The following is a 19,267-nucleotide window of genomic DNA, read 5'->3' on the forward strand; positions in this document are numbered from 1 at the left end:
GCTAACATGTTTCCAACTTGATAGAGATGTGTGCTGATGTGTATAATTTATTTTCAAATGCTCTTTGAAAACAAAAAAACTTTTCATTTAATCTGTTTACAAAACATTGACACCAAAACCAAGAATAAAATAGGGATACAGGAGGTAAATTGGGGCAGAGGACCCAAATTATGTATATAATGTTGTTTTTAAAAATCCTTTTAAGTGTTTAAAGGAAATTGCAACTGTATTTCTGACAGCTGAAATCAAGAATTAAGGTTCCATGTGGAAACACAGGCGACATCGTGCATCCATAAACAGGGAGGTGGGTGTGAAAATTAGAAAACAGCTGCCATCCTGCCAGCAAGGGCACTAAGAGCACTTCCCTTATGCTGAGTTCAGTATCTATACATCATGGCAGACACCCGGATCCTTATTTCCCAGAACGTAGACCTCAGAACTCAAAGCAGCCAGCCGGCCTGGACCCACTGCCACATGCTGGAGCTGAGCCATCCGATTCCAACGTGCCACGCGACCACAGGTCGTATCTAGAATCTCACTAGAGTTCCCTTTAAATCAAACGCACCCTACTTTTCAGGTGTGCTTGGAGACATCAAGTTTACCTTCTGGGTCACAGGCCTGGTCTTCCTGTCCAACTGGGGAAAGTGGCAGAGGACGCGCTGTGAGAGTGGGTGGGTGGGCCGTGGACAGGTGGGAACAGGTGGGAACGGGTGGACAGGGAGCGCAGGGGCGACAGGCGAGAAGAGGAACCTGGCTGGCACTGAGGCTCGGGCCACTGCACCTGTGCCCGGGACCTGTGTGGCCTCCAGGCGGAGCGTGCTCACCTGAACCATGTGATGGGGTGGGGCCGGCAGGCGGGCTCTCCTCCCGCGGCCACACCCTCTCCGCGCGCTGCTGCCGGACCCTGCAGACCGGATCGGCGGCGGCGGCGGCTGCAGAGAGCCTGGGAGGAGGAGGCGGGACGCGGGAGGAGGCGGCGGCGGCGGCGGCGGGCGGAGACGTGAAAGCGGCAGCATGTCGGCCGGCGGAGCGCCAGTCCCGCCGCCCCCGAACCCTGTCGTGTCCTTCCCGGCGCCCCGGGTCACCCTGCCTGTTGGCCCCGACATCCTGAGGACCTATTCCGGCGCCTTCGTCTGCCTGGAGATTGTAAGTCGGGCAGCGTGGGCGACTGTGCTGGGGGAACAGGGACAGGCAGCATCCTTGCCCCCCGCCCGGGATGGTCCCTCTGCGCTCTCCCTCAGCCTCCTAACCTTGGACTTGGCTTTTCCCTGCGCCGGGTCTCAGGATCGTCTCCACGCTGCGCCGGGGCCTCTTTGCCTGGCACCTGTTACGCGGGCACCTGCTCATGGCCTGGAATGGAAATGTCCCCTAGAGAGCGAGCAGGCGATCTGGTGGAGCTCGGGATTGTGGACTTGGACATGAGAAGAATGTGTATGCTTGGAGAGGCTTAGGGATTTGGGGCTTTGGCCAGCGGCCGCGCTGGTAAAAGAGGAACCAGCGACCTCAGCCTCTCCTGTCGCTACTCTGCCATTTTGTTGGGTGGTGTGAAGGTGTACTGATGGCCTGGTGACCAGGAGGCTGCCAGGGTGTGGAAAGCCAGGGCGGGAGGCGCCAGTGAAAGGAGGAGGAGGCTGAAGCCCTGGGCATGCTTTTCACTTCACCCTTGCCATCGTCAGTGCCCTTTGGATTGGGGAAGAAGAGGGCGCAGGAGGCAGGGCAGGGAGAAAGGTGAGGTATGTAGGTGCAGTTGGCAATGTCTAATCAAGAGGGTGTGAGAGTGGTGGGGAAAGGTGGAGAGGGGCACTGACCTGCCTTTGCACCTGTCCTTTTCTAGGTTACCTTCAAACCCTAACCTCCCCAGCACACTTGGTTGAAATGAACCTCAGTAAAGGTGGGGTCACAGGCCTGCCCACCAACCTTGTTGAGCTAGACATTTGAACTTATTAAAAGGAATGTTATAGAGTTGGAAGCTTTTGAAGCTCCTCGTGGACAAGGGGGGAATGTGCAAATATAAATTGGGCAACTAAGGTTGCATCATGCCCGGAGGAATGTCAAATAGATTGAAGCATTAGCAAAGCAGCGCCTTTCCTGCAGGCTGGTTTTGTTTGCTCGGTTTGGGGTTTTCATGTCAACCCTCATCCTCTCCTGTGAGTTTGCAGAACCTAGATTTGGGTCATTCAGCTTCCCTTTTGTGCTGTGGGGCTGGAACACATTGTGAGCATTGGTTTTCTTTTCCTATTATATTAAAGTAGCCAGGTTATCTAAAGTTAAGTTAAGCTCAGATTTTAATCTGAAACAAGAGTCACAAGTGAGTTACAGGCTGTGGCATCTGTGATCAGATAGTGACCATGAGGCTAAAAGACTCTGGTTTGCATTTGTTCAGCAGCATCAGAATGACTGAGATGCAGCACAGGCATTCATGTGAGAACAGGAAAAGATGGCATTGGACCAGCCTCCAGGCTGTGGGAGGGACACAACCTTTAAAACAGAAAGGTCTGGAGAGGAAGAGTTCATAGATGCTGGGCTCCTTTCCTGCCATATTCCTCAAATTCTCAGAGTTTGCCTTAACTTTTACTAGTTTTTCCCACCTCCTTATTCATTTCTACCTATACTGAAATTTACAGAACGTTCATATATATAGATTCGCTTTCTAAACTTCAGTTAGAAGTTAGCTTCATCAGCAGCAGTAGTATACATGAAACCTCATATTTGATATTGTTGGTTATAAAGTTATTTATTCAAATGTATTTAGACACTTACACATATGTATGCGTTTATGGAAATATTTTGTATGCATGAAGAGAAGGCCTGTCCACACGCTACCGAATCAAAGTGCATCTCAAGACCTACCCATGGGCATGCCACACTTTCTGGAACACTGTCTAGTTCTGATGGCTAATAAACTGAAGGTGACTACTTATTGAATTTCCCCTAGCTCCATATCTCCTTTTCCTATCTACCACAGTAGTTAGCTCTCAACTCTTGCAGTACTTAATAACTTGGCAGCTTTGAAAAATACTGTTGCCAGGCCAGACTAATTAAATCAGAATCTCTAGGGGAGCACCTAGAGTCAGCAGGCTTTCTTTTTTTTTTTTTTTTTTTTTTTTAGATTCCCTAGAGATTCTAATTCAGTTAAGGCTGCAATCATTGATAAAAGCCCTTCATCAAGGCTGTGTAGAAAAGAGAGTTAAGAGAGTTGTCTTGCAAATGTGAATACTTTGTTAGAACAAATAGGGCAGTTGGATCCCAGATACTCTCAGAAGTATCCAGATATTCCTCATCTCATCTCTTCCTTTCCTCTGACACCTGATTTGTGCTCAGGTTCTTATCAAGACAGAAGAGCATCTCTTCCAAAAGCCACTCATTTGCCTTTTCACTTTTACACATGTATATTTGTGTGAACACATTCATATGGTTGCAAGTGTGTAAGTACACATCCCTGTGTGGTGCATGGATACATCTGGAAGTCTGAGGACAACCTTGTATACCATTCCTTAGGAATCATCCATCCTTTCTTTTTTATGTTTTATTTATTTATTTGGGGATGAGGCATGCTCAGGCCAAAATGCTTGTATGGAGGTCAGAGAACAACTTGTAGGAGTCAGTTCTCTCTTTCCACCATGTGGGTGCCAGGGATCAAACTCAGGTTATCGGGCTTGATATTAGGTTACCTTTACCATCCACTTTTTTGGGGAAGGGGGGAAATATCTTTATTGGTCTGGAGCTTTCCAAGCGGACTAGGCTGGCTGGCCAAGTCCCAGGAATCTGCCTTTCTCCACCTTCCCAGCACTGAGGTTGCACATTGCACACCACCATGCCCAGCTTTTCTTAAGTGAGTTCTGGAGATTGAAGTCATATACTTCAGGACTCAAGTGCACACCCTTGACCAAGTGAGCTACCTTCCTAGTCCTGCATTTTTACTTTTTATGGCCAGGCATCTAAGTTGAAGTTAAAGGTCTCTTTTACTTCTGACTTGCACATGAACCTCCTGCTACCTCTCCCCATGGGGAAGATCAAAATATACCAGTGAAACCAGTGACCTTGGATAAATGAGAGGCCACATTGGAGCCAAACCAACAGCTCCTTGGCCCCCATCCTTCTGTAATGCTTAGAGGTATTAGATCACAAGTTTAAGGAAGCAGCAAGCTGCCTGACTCTGCTCCTCTATCTAGCATGACCACTTTGAGTGATATCCAGACTGCCACTATGTAACTGCTTTTGAAAGACCCTTACCCTTAACTTTCTCATTTTTCCTCTAATTTTTTTATTCCTTCCTGATTCCTGAGTTACAGACTCCCATGGCTCCTCTTCATAAAATCTTCTCATTGTAAATTAAATGTGAGAATTCCTGAGGTACAATCTCAAATTCTAGGTGATCTCTAACCTGGGAACCAATTATTTTGGCCTCTGTCAGTATTTCTAGATATCTGTAAACCCTTCTTAATTTTGACTTTGCATTGAAATCCATTTCTCACCAGGCTTTCTTCCTTTATGTCCTGTTGCTCTCTGAACCTCTGTAAACTGTGTCCAGTGAAGATGGCTTTGCCTATCTGTAGGGGACTGAGGAGACTATGGTGTGCGGTTCAGTTCGCACACTGACAAACTTCGCTCAAAGAATTTAATTCCAGTCTTCTGTACTGTGCTGCATCCGCAGCTCTCAGGTCACTTGTTGCTGATATAAATAACACCTGCCTACCAGAAGCAGGTGAGGGAATGTACAGCACTCGCTTCATAAGTGGAGACTGTTCCAACCTTATATTCACGATATGGTTTGTTGGATGGTTTTGAGATCGGTATATTCTACTTCTGGTTACTTAACTTGCCAGCCCTTTGGTTTGGGGTCTCAGCTATCCTGCCAGTATGTACATCTAGATGCATTTAATACAAAGTTAGTACTGCAAAACCAAGCCTTTTAGTTCAGGCTGAAAACATCATCTTCAAAAGTTACCATTTTCAAGGGCCACAGCAAAGGCTCAGTGGGTAAAGCACTTGTCACAAAAGTGAGGACGTGAGTTCAAATCCTCAAAACTCATGTAAGCTGGGCACAATAGTGTGTATGTTTGTAACCCTAGTACTCCTATGGTGAGTAGGAGGTAGATACAAGAGAATCCATGGAAATTCATGAACCAGAGACCCTGGTGTACAGTGAACAACAAAAGAGATCCTGCCTCAAGTAATGTGGAAGGTTAGGGCCAACACTCAAGGTTGCCCTCTGACCTCCTCTGTACACAGTGGTGTACATGGGCCCTCATTCCTACTTACAAATGCATACACGTTCTGATAACTAACATAGTTCTTGTTCTTAAAAGAAGTTATGTAGTAGAATATAAAAGTCAAAAAAATACAGTATGGTGAAATTTTGTCATGGGTTTATGAAACTATTGTGAGAAAGTAGGTGAGAGCATGTATCTACTGGAGAGCTAGCACCGGCAGCTTTAAGGGACGGTACCATTTGAGAGTAGCCTTAAGTAACAGTAAGAGGAAGTTCTAGGTAGGAAGAAGAGCATGTTCAAATCTGAGAGATTAAGAAAAAAAAAAAAAAAGACCAACCTATGAAGTTTACAGCAGCTGTCAGGTTTTTGACATGACTGGTGAGACTGTGGCAGAAATAAAGACAAGCTGCTGGCCAGGTTCAGCCTGTGGTTTGCTGAGAGCTGCTAAGTTAGGGTTTGACTCTGTTCTCTAGTGGAGTACTGATGAAGGACAGATGGACCGCAAGGTATACTTGGTCACAGGTATGTGTTGGAGGTCTTTCATGAAACTGTAAAACATAGAAATTAAAGACTGGGCGATCAGGTGGAAGGGCTTGTTACTATAGCTCAGATAAGAAGTGATGAGAATTCAAAACAGAACTAAAGAAAGGAAGCATGAGGAAAATAAAGGAGAGGGGCCCAAGGCTTAAGGAGTCAAGTAATAGGTGAAGCTGGATGTGCTCTCAGGTGATGCTAGATGAGACGAACTATGAGATGTAGCTGAGATGAATTATGCCAGGGAAAAACATAATGTTGGGAGATAATGTTTGGGGAGCTATATAGGAGCCGAGCGGCATCATGAAGATGAGTCTGTGGAAGGCATTTTAAGCCATTTCAACCAATGTCTTTGAGTCTAGTCTAAGATGTAAATGCTCTGTTGTATAGAGTTTTTGTTCCTTTGACAGAAAATAAGTCTTGATTCTAAAGAGATACTGTGTTTAAAGTAGATAAGATGGCCTCTCTAAGTAGGTTTTTATTGTGTAAATAAGACTCTTTCCTGCTTTGCCCATGGGTTAAAAATCTCTAACCATGTGAAGAAAGCCTTTACATTTTCCTAAAAGAAAATAAGCCCCTTCCAGAGCTCAGTGTTCAACATTTGTGTTTCCTGACTCAACAGCCCTGAAGGAAATGGGAAGGATTAAGAAGTGGGAGACTTCAAACAAAGTTGCTGAAAGGATTGACCTTGAGCTAAGAGGAAGGGTCAAGGGGAAGAGGTTTGGCTTGTAATATTGGACAGAGGGTATGTGGCAGTGAGGGCCATAGTCCTGGCATACCTTGTAGGCTGTGACTGCATTGTGAGAACCTGTCATGACAAAGAACAAGCACTAAGATGGCATTACCCAACATCACACACATGCACTGCTCAGCAAATGCTATATAATCAGCCTACAATGTATATGAAGAGGGTGTGAAAACATTCTGGAGGAACTGGCTAGAATGGAGAAAAGCAGTTTGGGAGGAGATATGCTCTTTAAGTCTTGCCCAACTGCAATGCCATAATTTTTCCTAGTTACACAGCATGACCTAAATTTCCTAATTGGCCTGTTTTATAGTAGAGGGCCGAACCCTTTCATAGCCACCCGCCTGACACTCAACTTTTGTGTAAGAACTTTCAGAAGGAAGGAGCTAAAAAGAAAGGAGGCTGTGATCTGAACAGTTCTTGCAAGGACATTGGTATACAGTAACATTTTTAAACCTATATGATAACTAGTTACCTACAAACATGAAAAAACCAAAGGAAATTATAAACAAGAATGTAAAGAGATCAGAACTAATTTCTCCTCTATAATACTTGCTTTCTATTTTAGGAATTGCAGCAGCTATTTTTAAAACTGAAATGGAAGTTTGAGTCTGATGGGGAGAATGAAGAAATAGTTCTACAGCAGTGAAAAACATATTTTACATGAGAGCCAAAAAGTGAAACTTGGAATTAGCGTATTTTGTTCATACGCCTTGTCTACATAGGTCTATTTCACTGTTACCAGAATTCATCTTTTCTTCCCCTAAGTAAAGCAAAACAAGCCTTGCTGACTTGTACCTCCAGATTAGTGTAATATGTAGCCTATAACCTATACCAGAGTTAGTCCAGGGCCAGTCTAGATGGAAGTCATCACTGTTAGCATAAGGTACTGATAGAGGAGGACAGGATGACTAGGACCATGACATAAGATTTAGCCCACTCAGAAGTTACACTGGCAGTTGCAGTACAAATAGGTTATCTTGGAAAATAGAGACCAAAGAAGATTGGCAATTGGTGAGCTAGGTTTGCAAGAGATGATAGTTTTCCCATCACTTTCTTCCCAGCATCCTAAGATCTTGGGATGGGTGGTGATTGCTGCCAGTTGAAAATTGAGAAGGACATATTCCTACTTCATTAATCCTCTTCCCTGTTTTTGAACATCCACCATGTACTAGGAATGGGCTAGACTCCAGACAGCCATGCTTTCTTGGGATCTCAAGCTGCATTTCTGGAGCAGCTTCTTATAATGCCATCATTACCCTCTGATTGATTTCTGCGTGTGGAGGAGGACACAGCTGAACATCTTATGTGGAAAGTACTCCTGGGTTCTGAGTGTTCAAAGACATTTAAGAAAATGTCACAAATTCTGATTTCACAATCCAGTGTGTGAAAAGGCAAGTGAATTCATGATTTCAATCTAGCTGTTGTAAATGGTCAGAAGGATTCGTGCATCAGAAACCATAGAACCTCCAGCCATGGAAGTCTTTCTGGAGGATGCAATACCATGGGGGTTATACAACAAACAATATGTTGCATGCTAGGCAGAAGTGTGGACAAGTGTGACTAGTTCTTTGCATGCAGAAGATAGGGTCATGGGCTGTAATGCATAGAAATGGGAGTATGGAAAGGAACATTTTCAGGAAGAAGGAAGTTGAAGTAGGTGCCCCGATTCTCTGGGTGTGGCTACCACTGGACACAGCTACATTGTAAACACACTTACATTTTTATGGCCTGTCTTACAAACATCTACCAGCCATAATATTTTATTGTTGTCTGAAGTATGTTTCCAGCTTTAAAAAACTTTCAGAATATGAATTGTTTATGGCATGTGTTAATTGAAGATCTTTTTTCCAGGGGATAAATTCTGGGTATATTAAACATTTTATAGCCATAATGCTTCATGAACAGGTACCTAATAAATAAACATCCATTAACATAGAAATACTTAGCATATAAGTGGGGAATTCTAAAGTTTTAGGGATCTATAAACATCTTTGTGATTTGGATGAAAGCTGTGAACTATATATTCCCCAAGAGATGCAAAAGTTCCTATCTATATAGTTTTATATGACTTTAGGGAATCATTTGGAAAATGGATAGAAACCCAATTCTAGAATGACCACTAAACCTTCAAGAGGCAGAAAAGCATAGTGGTAAAACATAAGCTCTGGAAGCCAGTTCCAGGTTCAAATCCCACATCTAACATTTTTTAACTAACTTTGGGAAAGTTATTGATAGCTGTTTTCGTTTGCTTCTTTATTGCTTTGATAATCACCATGACCGAAAGCACCTTGGGGAGGAAAGGGCTTTTTTCACTTACAACTCCAGGTCATAACCCATCATTAGGGAAGTTAGGATAGAAACTCAAAACAACACAGGATCCCAGAGGCAGAAGCTGAAGCAGAGACCACGGAGGATGCTGTTTGCTGACTTGCTCCTTTGGCCTGTGCCCAGCCTGCCTTGTTATACAACACAGGGCACCTGCCCAGGGGTGATTCCACCTAGAGTGGGCTGAAAATAAATTGCCTCACAGATATGCCCACAGGCTAATCCAATGAAATTCCCTGACTGAGGCTTTCTCTTCCAAGGTATGTCAAGTTGACCACTGAAGCTATCCAGGACATTAGCTCTATACCTTACCTCTCTGTAAAATGGGACCAATAATATCTCTCAGACTCTGTGAGGATTAAATTGCTACAAGTAAAAATCTTAGAATAGTCCTTGTAACATAAGAACTCAGTAAATGTTAGCTAATATTTCTGTTATCCTTCAAGATAATTCTATAAACCACACTGGGAGACAATACTTTTTTTCTTTTTTCCTCTAAACTTTCTGGTTATTCATTCTCCCTGCAATAAAGAGACAGCATGTCCAGTGTGTAGATAGTAAGAGAATTTGAAGGTTTATACATTACATGGAAAATTCTAAATAATGAAGTGTTTTTCTTAAGAGATACTCAATCTGGTCATTTGTCTCTCAGGATTCATGTACTTATCTCTATTCTCACTTCAAACATAGGAATTAGCCTCTTTGCTTAGTGTAATAGTAAAGGTATACAAAGACAAAGGTGTCAAGTTGGTTGGAGAATTATTTACTAAAATGTCAGAATGTGTGCTCAAAAAGCAGGCTATTGGGAAATAAGTGACATTTGAAAAGAGAAAGGATATTTGCAAAAAGAATCCTTTGGGAGCATAGGAGAGCTATCCAAATAGGAAGCAAGTTCAGGAGCTGTGGTGCACACTGCCAGAATGGTGTGTTGCATGAAAACAGCACTGTGTTTACTTGTGTGTCTTTTTACCAGTCCACAGTTTCTAGGCAAAACATGCTTCAGCTCCAACTGTGAGAGTTCAGTCTACTGTGATCTGTAGGTGAAAACCTTCTTGGTTTTCTCATGGATGAGATTCAGCCAAATCATACCCTCTGGTCTACAGAGGCCAAATGTAAGGGACAAACATTTTAAACCACAGAAGACTTAGAAATGAGTAATGTATTCATTATTTTTCTCATAGCTGTAATAAAATACCTGTCTAAAGCAATTTAAGAGAGGAAGAATTTAGCTCACAGTTTGAGAGGGTACCATCTATCTTGGCAGGAAAGGTATGGTGGAGTTGGCATAGTGAGTTGGCATGGTGGAGTTGGCATGGTGGAGGTGGCATGATAAAGAAGGCATGGTGGAGCTGGCATGGTGGAGGTGGCATGGTGGACCTGGCATGTTGGAGCTGCATGGTGGAGCTGGTGTGGTGGAGCTAGTGTAGTGGAGCTGGCGTGGTGGAGGTGGCGTGGTGGAGCTGGCGTGGTGGGGCTGGCATGGTGGAGCTGGCGTGGTGGAGGTGGCGTGGTGGAGCTGGCGTGGTGGAGCTGTCGTGGTGGAGGTGACATGGTGGAGCTGGCATGGTGAAGCTGGCACGGTGGAGCTGGCACAGTGGAGGTGGCGTGGTGGAGCTGGCATGGTGGAGGTGGCACGGTGGAGCTGGCACGGTGGAGCTGGCATGGTGGAGTTCATGGTGTGGAAGCATGCAGCTGGTACTCCTTGGTTCTCCTCCAATCAGGAAGCAGTAAGAGATCTCAAGCCAGAAAGGACTGGCTATAAGCCTCAAAGCGCACCCTATAGTGATCCACTTACTCTGTCCATGCTTCACCTTCAAAACGTTTCGCAGTGTTGCAACACAAAACAGTACCTCTAGCTGAGGGCCAGGTGTTCAAACTCATGAGCCTATGGGGGAACATTGCACATTCAAACTATCACAAATAAGATTTTAATCAATGAAACTCAGAACTTACTTGAGATGTGGTGTGTGTGCCAGGATACCTAGAGTTGGGCCAAGAAGATGGGGGCATCCATCACAAGGAAAAACTTTTCATGTTCCTAGAAGGGTTCCCCTTTGTCCCACCTGGAAGTAGAGAAGCCTTTTTTGGTTGGAGTTTGAGACTTGGAGCCATGAGCCATGATTAGGTTCCTTAAATAAATTTCAAGTGAGTTGGGCATGATGGTGCATGCCTTTAATTCCAACACTTGAGAGGCAGTGGCAGGCAGATCTTTCTGAGTTCGAGGCCAGCCTGGTCTACATAGAGAGTTCCAGGTCAGCTGGAGCTACAGGAAGACCCTGTATCAAAAAGACCAAAAAGAAAAATTTCAAGTGAAAGTACATTTTATGCATAACTATCATGCTTTTCCGAACACTAGGGAGCAGCGGCAAGCAGGGTAGACAGGAGGTCAGAATGCGAAATCAGATCCAGGATGAGAACAATGTGGGCGCACTGTGGTTTTTCCAATACCTCTCTTCACAGTGTGCACACTCTGCTGTTGCCAGGATACTTTATCAGCTTTACTCCCTCAGATTTTAACCATTTAGTGCTCAGCTTTTCACCCCTAAAAGCAGGACTCCCTCCAACTATCTGAACTAAACAGTGGCACTGGTGATTACCATGTCTGGGAAATTCTCCAAGTTTATTGAAGCCTAGAATTGGAAGCAGGTATACTGAGCATGGGCAGTCTTGCTGAAAGCTCACTTGCTAATGTTGGGGCCAGGTTGAGAAGTTTAGAAGGGAAAGTACCTTCATTAAAAGGAAATCATGAAGGGAAGAGATGCTTATGTCAAAGCATAGTTACCTTTACAGCAGGATGATGCTCATTGTGTGTGAGAGAATGGGCACTGATGCCAGGGTCTTGCACGGGCTAATTGCCTGGCATTCTTGCAATGGGGGAGGTGGCCATGTAATCTGAGCTTAATTCCAACCACCCTCTGTCATTCAACTCTAGTCCATGAGGACTTACACTTAAATGCCTGGGGTGGGTATGGGGGTGGGATCACTTGCAAGAGAAGGAATTGGCATGCATACTCCCTTTTCTCCCTCTCCTTGCCATGGGTCCCACACACCACATGTGAGGCCAATCAGATCACTTCTCAGGTAAGCACCAAGTTTTGTCCTCAAACCTTGAGGATGGGAAGGGCTCTAAGTTTAATTTGCCAGAGCCGCTAATCCTTACCTTTGTAGAAGAGTTTCCATGCCCAAGCCTGACTTCATATCTGCCTTGCTGCCCACTTTTCCAGATTCTATTTCTTTTCCCTTCCCCTCTCCCATTTCACAGACCTCACTGTGCTGAGCTCTTTTCATAGCACTTGCCAAAACGGGGTGCTAAACAGGGCCAAATGCTATGTATTTCTCCCTTAGTTCTAACTGCTAGAGACCGACCCTCGCCTGTTCTCTTTTTCTTGAATGTTCTTGCTTAGTGCCAAGCAGTAGGTTTGGGGGCCAGTTCAGGTTTCTTAAAACCTTCTTTCATTTCAAAGGTTTACTTAGAGATGTGAATTTACCACAGTGCCTGAGCCATGACTGCTTGTCTGTTTAGTCTGCCTGTCCCACATGAAGGACAGCCAGTTCTTCCCCATTGCTTTTGCACACAGAGTCTCAGTAAACGATTCTTGAATTAATTGAAATTTAATAATGATGTACAATGCTTAAACTGTATCTAAATCTAAAGTAATATAGATTATTTGTATATAGAAAGTAAGAAAAGTCTACCAGAAGGAAGAAAAGATTGATGCATTGAGAACATTCTTATTGCCTTTAAATATGCATTAAATGATAAAAAGAGTAGATAATCTCCTCCCACACTCAAGTTTATTCCTGTCACAATTAATCACTGATGAAGTAGTTGTATGAAATGTACAAAAATTCAATAAAAAACATACATTAAAAAAACAAAGAAAAGAATTGCATGCCGTGATCTGAGCACATTAATAAAAGACTCACTCATTATCACTAAAATTAATAATAAATAAAATATTTTAAAAAGAAATGAAAGATGCAAGACTTTGAAAACAAAGATCTGTATTTGATTCTTCATCCCTCTGCATAAATCTTCACGTGAAAATGTGAACAAATTACCTCTATCAGTTCCATTTCTTCACCTATAAAAAGAGAGGCAGGTAAACATCTCTGGTATTCTCCGGTATACAGTAATCAAGTGCTGTCTAGGAGGCTTCGTATTGATGGGTTGACAGGGTCTAGAATCACCTTTGAGGGAAACCTCTTGGCATGTCTGTGAGGGAGAATCTAGACTTCGTTAACTGAGGTGTGAAGACTCACCATAAATGGGAGATCACACCATTTCATAGATTGGGATCCTGGACTGAATGAAGGAGAGAAAGCAAGCTGAGTACCAGCCTCTCTCTCTCTCTCTCTCTCTCTCTCTCTCTCTCTCTCTCTCTCCCTCTCCCTCTCCCTCTCCCTCTCCCTTTCTCCATCTCTACCTCTCTCCCTGACCACAGATACAATGTGATCAGTCACCTCACCCTCTGGCCATAGTGCTAGTTCTGCCAGGATGGACAGTACCCTTGAATTGTAAGCAAAATAAACCCTTCCTTCCTTAAAAAATTAACATCACTAATATTCATTATTTAACCTCATTTTTAAAAACTTTTAGGTTGTTAATTTTTCATTTGACAGTAATAAGGATTGAGATATGTTGCCATGACTATAAATTTACTAAAGGGGCCCTTTAATTATCATTTTGCAAGTGATAACATTATATTTCACATTTTTTCTTCAAAATATAGTAAATTATATGATTAAGTCCTTTTTTCTTGAGACTTGAATTAAATCTTGTATTGTTTAGCTTTTGGTGATTTACAATTTGGGTTTATCTAAATACCTAAGAAACAAAATACAGCTGACTGTTGGCTTTTCATATTTGGAGCTCAGACTGCTCTCACATAAGCCCTAGTCTGTTCACTAAACAAATATTTTTGAGAGCATCTTGTGTATGAGAGAGGGAGGGATTCCTACCTGCCTGAGGCATCTTCAGGGAAAGTACATAGGCTAGGTTTTTGTGTTAGCCAATCTAGAGTAGTTTCTAACTGGTAGTTTGGAGAGAATTACTATGGGATTAATAAATGGCTGGCTTGGGATGCAGAGACATAAAAAGTAGTGTGCTGCCAAGGCCTGCTAGTGAAGATGGAGTGAGTACCAAGGGCATTCCGTTACCATGCATGTCTGATTAGTGTAACAGATCCCTCCTAGGGAGGGCACCCGGGGAGGGGGCAGGGGTAGCTGAGCATGGGCGGAACTCAGGAGAGATTATTTTTTAGATGATAGCTCAAGATTAGGTATGAGTGAGTTACTCAAGCACTCTCCAGTGACGTTCAGGGCCAGGAAGTGCAGGTCATTCAGATGTGAAAGAGCTTTGTTCTCTAGCTGTGGTTGTTTTTTTTTTTTTTTCTGCAATATAAAAATATGAAACATTCACTGGTATAAGAAAAGGATGAAAAACAGTCAGAGCGCAAAAGGCCTGCAGGGCCATACAAAGGCCAAGTTGCCTGTACTGTTCCAATGGTAGGATGGACGGGATTGCTTGTCTTTAACCTTGGTTTCCTGTGTTCGCTCTTTCAGTGCTAGTTCCCCAAGCCAAGAACCTGGGGGTTTTCTTTATCTATTTTTCCTGCGATATCTTGTATCTGGGTAGTCCTTGTCATTATGCTATTTCCAAAGTTATCTCTAATGCATTACCTTCACTCTGCTCTCTGTGCCCTCATAATCTATACTGTGTTGTCACAATGTGGACCTTTTTCCTGCATACTTCCCTTTCCAGTCCATTCTCACATCTAGCCAGAAAGAATTCTAAATGTATGTCTTGGATATGCTTCTTCCTGCTCAGGATCATGGCCTCCTGTTGTCCTGGGGTGAACTGTATCTCCTTGCCTGTCCTCAAGACTCCTTAACTCATTACCACCTGGCTCAGGCACTCAGATCCTGCTGTGCTGCATTCCTTACCTGTGCTAGGTACTCTTCTCGCTCCTGCCAGATTTTCCCCAAACTCATTCCCTGCCCAAAGCACCCTTCCATCCTTCTGCATCACCCCAGCCCTATCCTGGGATTGTGGCTTCTACTGATGCCTGCCTTTTCAGATGGGTGTCTGGAGCCTTTCCTGTGGACTTGTAGAGCCCACATTTTCTTCAGCTGTAGCATTTGTTCAGCGGCCTTTTCATCACTTGCTTGACTGTCCACTTTCTAGAATAGACTGTGAGTTCTGCAATGATGGAGCACAGTGCAGCTTGACTGCATTTTACTCCAGCACCTAGCACAGTGCCTGTTGGTATTCAACTTTACTGACTATTATACCCACCTAAAGAGAAAAGCCTGATGCCTAGAACACAATGGATAATAAATATTGGTGGCTTTTATTGCTTACTATCATGAACAACAGCTGTAGCTATGATTTTATAAGTAAGCACTGTCAAAAATACAAGTAGGCTATTGCTATAACCTAAATAATGACCACTGTATGGGGGAAATTAGGGATTTATAGCTGTTCTTCATTTGATAAGCTCTCTGGAAAGCAGTGAGAGCAGAAGCCTTTCTGTTACTTGAAGAATAACAGAGAATAACAGACAGGAGAGGAAGTAAAGACAAAGCCATTTGTAAAACATAGTGACTGGAAAGGAAAACCCATCAACAGGTGGTGGATACAGAGGCAGTGGGACCCCTGGAAGTAAGTTAAATGGCTAGCAAATACCGGGTGGGGCAAGAGACTCCAACATGAAGATCCAGGTACAGGGTTGACTCAGGTTTCGAGGAGAGGTAGCCTTGCACCTTGAGGAAGAAAACATCTTGTGTGATGATACAGAAATAATGATAAATGGGGTCATACAGGGGCCTGGAGAGAGACAGGGTATAGCAAAGATGATGCAGGCATGTTTAATTCTGTGGCACAGAAGTCTTTTACACAGAGGTATTACCTCCAGTTTTTTTAATTTCAGGTGCTTGGGGGGCTCGTCTGGATTTTGGTTGCTTCCTCCAATGTTCCTTTACCTCTGCTGCAAGGATGGGTCATGTTCGTGTCTGTGACAGCTTTCTTCTTTTCCCTCCTCTTCCTGGGCTTGTTCCTCTCTGGTACAGTGACTCAGATTAATGCCAACTGGAACTTCCTGGTAAGAGACTTTTGTTGTAAGTCTATTGCAAGAAAACGTTCAGAATGTATATGTATCACATTTTGTTCAGAAATTCCTGAGTCCCTCTTATTTTCATTGCTTTTCCATGGGGGAAAGTAGGTCAGCACTTGGGGGCTGCTGTGGTGCCCAGGTATGGCTTGGTGGACAGCAGGACCCAGTTTGTAAAATTCCTAAATTGACAGAGCTGAGAAATCATGTGATACTCTCTTATGATTAAGATAATTTATTTGAAAACTTTCTTTTCAAATAAATGAATTGCATTATAATTGAAGAATTAAACAGATGCCTTGGGGAACTAAATATTGTCCCCATGTACCTTGAAATTTTCCATTCATTTCTTTCAGCTATTTAAAGGTGTATAGTCATACCTCAATATCTGGAAGATTAATTGCTGGACACCCTCTTATATTCTCTAGTCATATATGTTCATGCTTATATGTATGTATTATTGTGTGTATATATATATATGTATAAACAATATGTTTAATTACTAGAATATATACCCTGCACATTGTTCTATATGCTTTAACTGATGTGCAGGTTATTTAGAATACATAGTACAATGTAAATGCTGTGCACATAGTTTTATACTGTATTGTTTAGAGAATAAAGACAAAATAGTCTGTACGTGTTCAGAACAGACACATTTTTCCTAATTTTTTTTGATGTGTGATTAATTAAATTCACACATAGAAGACATACAGATCCAGAAAGGCAGATTGTTTGTGCTTTTCAGAAAACAGATCGCTCTATATTCTGTTCTCCAAATGCTTTTAGAAAAGAATATTTTGTAATCAGTTCTTCTCCAAAATTAATTAAAATGGTGAGTTTTGGAAGAATAATTTCTGACATAGTATTAAACACAGTGTTTAAACTAGGACCCCATTCACTGGAATTGAGTTGTATTTCCCCATGCGCTACAAGGAGTCTGTCTTCCATACCAGTGGCCTTCATTCTCTGGGACTATTCAGAAAGACAACTAAGGATGATTCCAGTCCATGGTGGATAGGGCTTTAGTGAAGTTCAAGACTAATGCCCATTAGGTTTTGAATCATACTTGGGTGCTTGGAAACTTCAATCAGACCTTCAGCCAAGCTTCATACATGTTTTTTTTAGTATAACAGCATTTTTTATGGCAGCTTTAGGACCAATGTCAAAGGGAAATGTTTTATTCATAGAGCATTATTAGGAGAACTGTACTTTCAATGCTCAGCACTGAAGCCTAGCAAATGGGGCTGCTCTTTAAGACAGCACAAAGGCACATGGTGGCACAAGTTAGAATAATCTAAGAAGGCAGTGGAAGGCAGTGGGTTACAACCCTCCACAGGCTTTGACATAAGGTTTGGTTTGCCTTGGACAAAATCATTAACCTCTCTGAATTTTAATTTATTCCTCCATAAAATGGCGGTGATTGGTAGCTGCCTTACCAGATGCCATTTAAAGAATCATGGAAATACTGAGTTTCTAATTCGTTAAACACACTGGGGCATGTAGTTTAGAAGTTGGAAGGTTCTGTTTCTATGAATTTGCCTTTTTCCTGGGACTCTCCTGGATCTCCTAATTGCCCAGCAGCTGAAGTGTTCAATATGGAAACAAGGTCCCTAGGATCCTACAGCACCCAGTTTTCTTTCTAATTGTTTGATACATGGCCTTCTAAAAAGGCTGAGGTGATTGTGATACAGCATTTGGGGAGAGGCAGTGAGATGGGGACAGTGATCATTAAGAGTCATGCCGTACCAGCAGAACCACAGTGAACAAACGTATCTCATAACATCTCCGAGCCTGATACTGAAAAGACTTGGTTTCCCTTAGTAACCTTGGGATCAGCTGATTCGTTTGCAGACCTGATTATGAGAAAACCAGGCATTTAGAAAAAAGATATGAAGCATCTATCTGTAACCTAATTAGGGACTTTAGATCTTTATCACATAATCAAGTAACAAATATTTTCTCATCTTCCTATATATTTCTGTAACTTCTCATCAATGACAAAATATCTTTAAGATTTTTTATGTCATCCCTGGTCTTATTAGACATTTTTCTACATTGTACCCCCTTGTTTGTATTGAATCTTATCTTTGACACTAAAGTGAGAACATTAATATTTTACTAATTTAATAGTTTTGCTAACTTTGCATTTCCCACTCACTCATTTTTAGTATTCTATGTAACATTCAAACAAAACATGTGTCCTTATTATTTTAATTGCACCACTATATGAAAGTGACAATTGAACTTGGATGGTTGGGCATGGTGGGACAAGTCCAGAATCTTGTACTGTATAGCCTGAGGCAGGATAGTCACAAGTTCAAGGCCAATCTGGGCTACAACAATGAGACCCTGTCTCAAAAAGAAATTAGAAAGGCATAATAGTCTACCCCATAGATCACCTGAGAAAATTATCTTATATTGTTTGTTTGGTGTTTTTCTGATGTTAAGCCAACATAGTCAGTCCACTCTTACTAAGTAAACAAACAAAAATGATACAGTCCCTTATCCAAAATGCTTAGAACCAAAATGTTTCAAATTTGGGAGGTAGTTTCTTTTTCTTTTTCTTTTATTTTTGGAATATTTGCACAGAGGTTACCAATTCAAAAGGTGTCAGATTTTTGAGCATTTCAGATGTCATATTTTCAAATTACCAATGTCCAGCACATAGCATGTGGTCTTGTGGTTGCCATGGCACAGAGCTCCCTGTGTGATGGGCATGCCTCCCAAGAGTCAACTCCTGCCTTCACAGACTTTATTAAATGGTTTTTCGATTTAGAAAAGGTTCTGTTTCATCTTTTCATCCTCTTTCTATGTAATTATCTTCTTACAAATTTATTTTTTGTTACATAGCTAGCTTTAGTTTTGTAATATTTTTAGTTTTGTAATATTTTTGAACACTATCAAGCCAGGAAAAATTTTGAACCCTGCTTACTGTCAAGTCATCACCAGATGGTACATGCTGTAATTGCTACATTCTGGAACTGTCAGGCATTAATTGGTTAAAACTTATTCCCGTGAGGTAATAGTTTAGTTTGTTCTATATACGGTGATTGAGGGGAGCAAGAGAGCATTTTATAAATAATTTACTGTCTACAAGAATTTGTTGTAGGATACTGCAATACTTTTCATATTTTTTTCTTTTTCTATTTTCATGAGTATATGTGTGGTACTCGTGTGTATGTGTGTGCATGTTTTACACCTGTGCATGCACATATATGGGGTATGCTTGTGGGTATGCATCTGTGTATGGGCATGCATATGTAGGCTCAAGGCTGAAATCAGCAACCATCCTTAATAGCTGTTCCAGCTTATTCATTGAGGAAGAGTCTCTC

The 19,267-nt window shown here is 42.4% G+C and overlaps 1 protein-coding gene across 1 annotated transcript in view; it reads left to right on the forward strand.

Moving 5' to 3' along the window:
- The first annotated feature begins 926 nt into the window (after nt 1-926).
- Nucleotides 927-19,267, forward strand: part of Mal2 (mal, T cell differentiation protein 2) — a 28,583-nt gene continuing 10,242 nt past the window's right edge. The window contains exons 1-2 of the mRNA XM_008837970.2: nt 927-1,146; nt 15,753-15,923. Coding sequence (XP_008836192.1) covers nt 1,015-1,146; nt 15,753-15,923 — 303 coding nt within the window. The 5' untranslated portion in view covers nt 927-1,014. The remainder of the gene's footprint in view (nt 1,147-15,752; nt 15,924-19,267) is intronic.

Source organism: Nannospalax galili, unplaced genomic scaffold (genome assembly GCF_000622305.1).
Source record: "Nannospalax galili isolate Female #2095 unplaced genomic scaffold, S.galili_v1.0 scaffold17, whole genome shotgun sequence".
NCBI lineage: Eukaryota > Metazoa > Chordata > Mammalia > Rodentia > Spalacidae > Nannospalax > Nannospalax galili.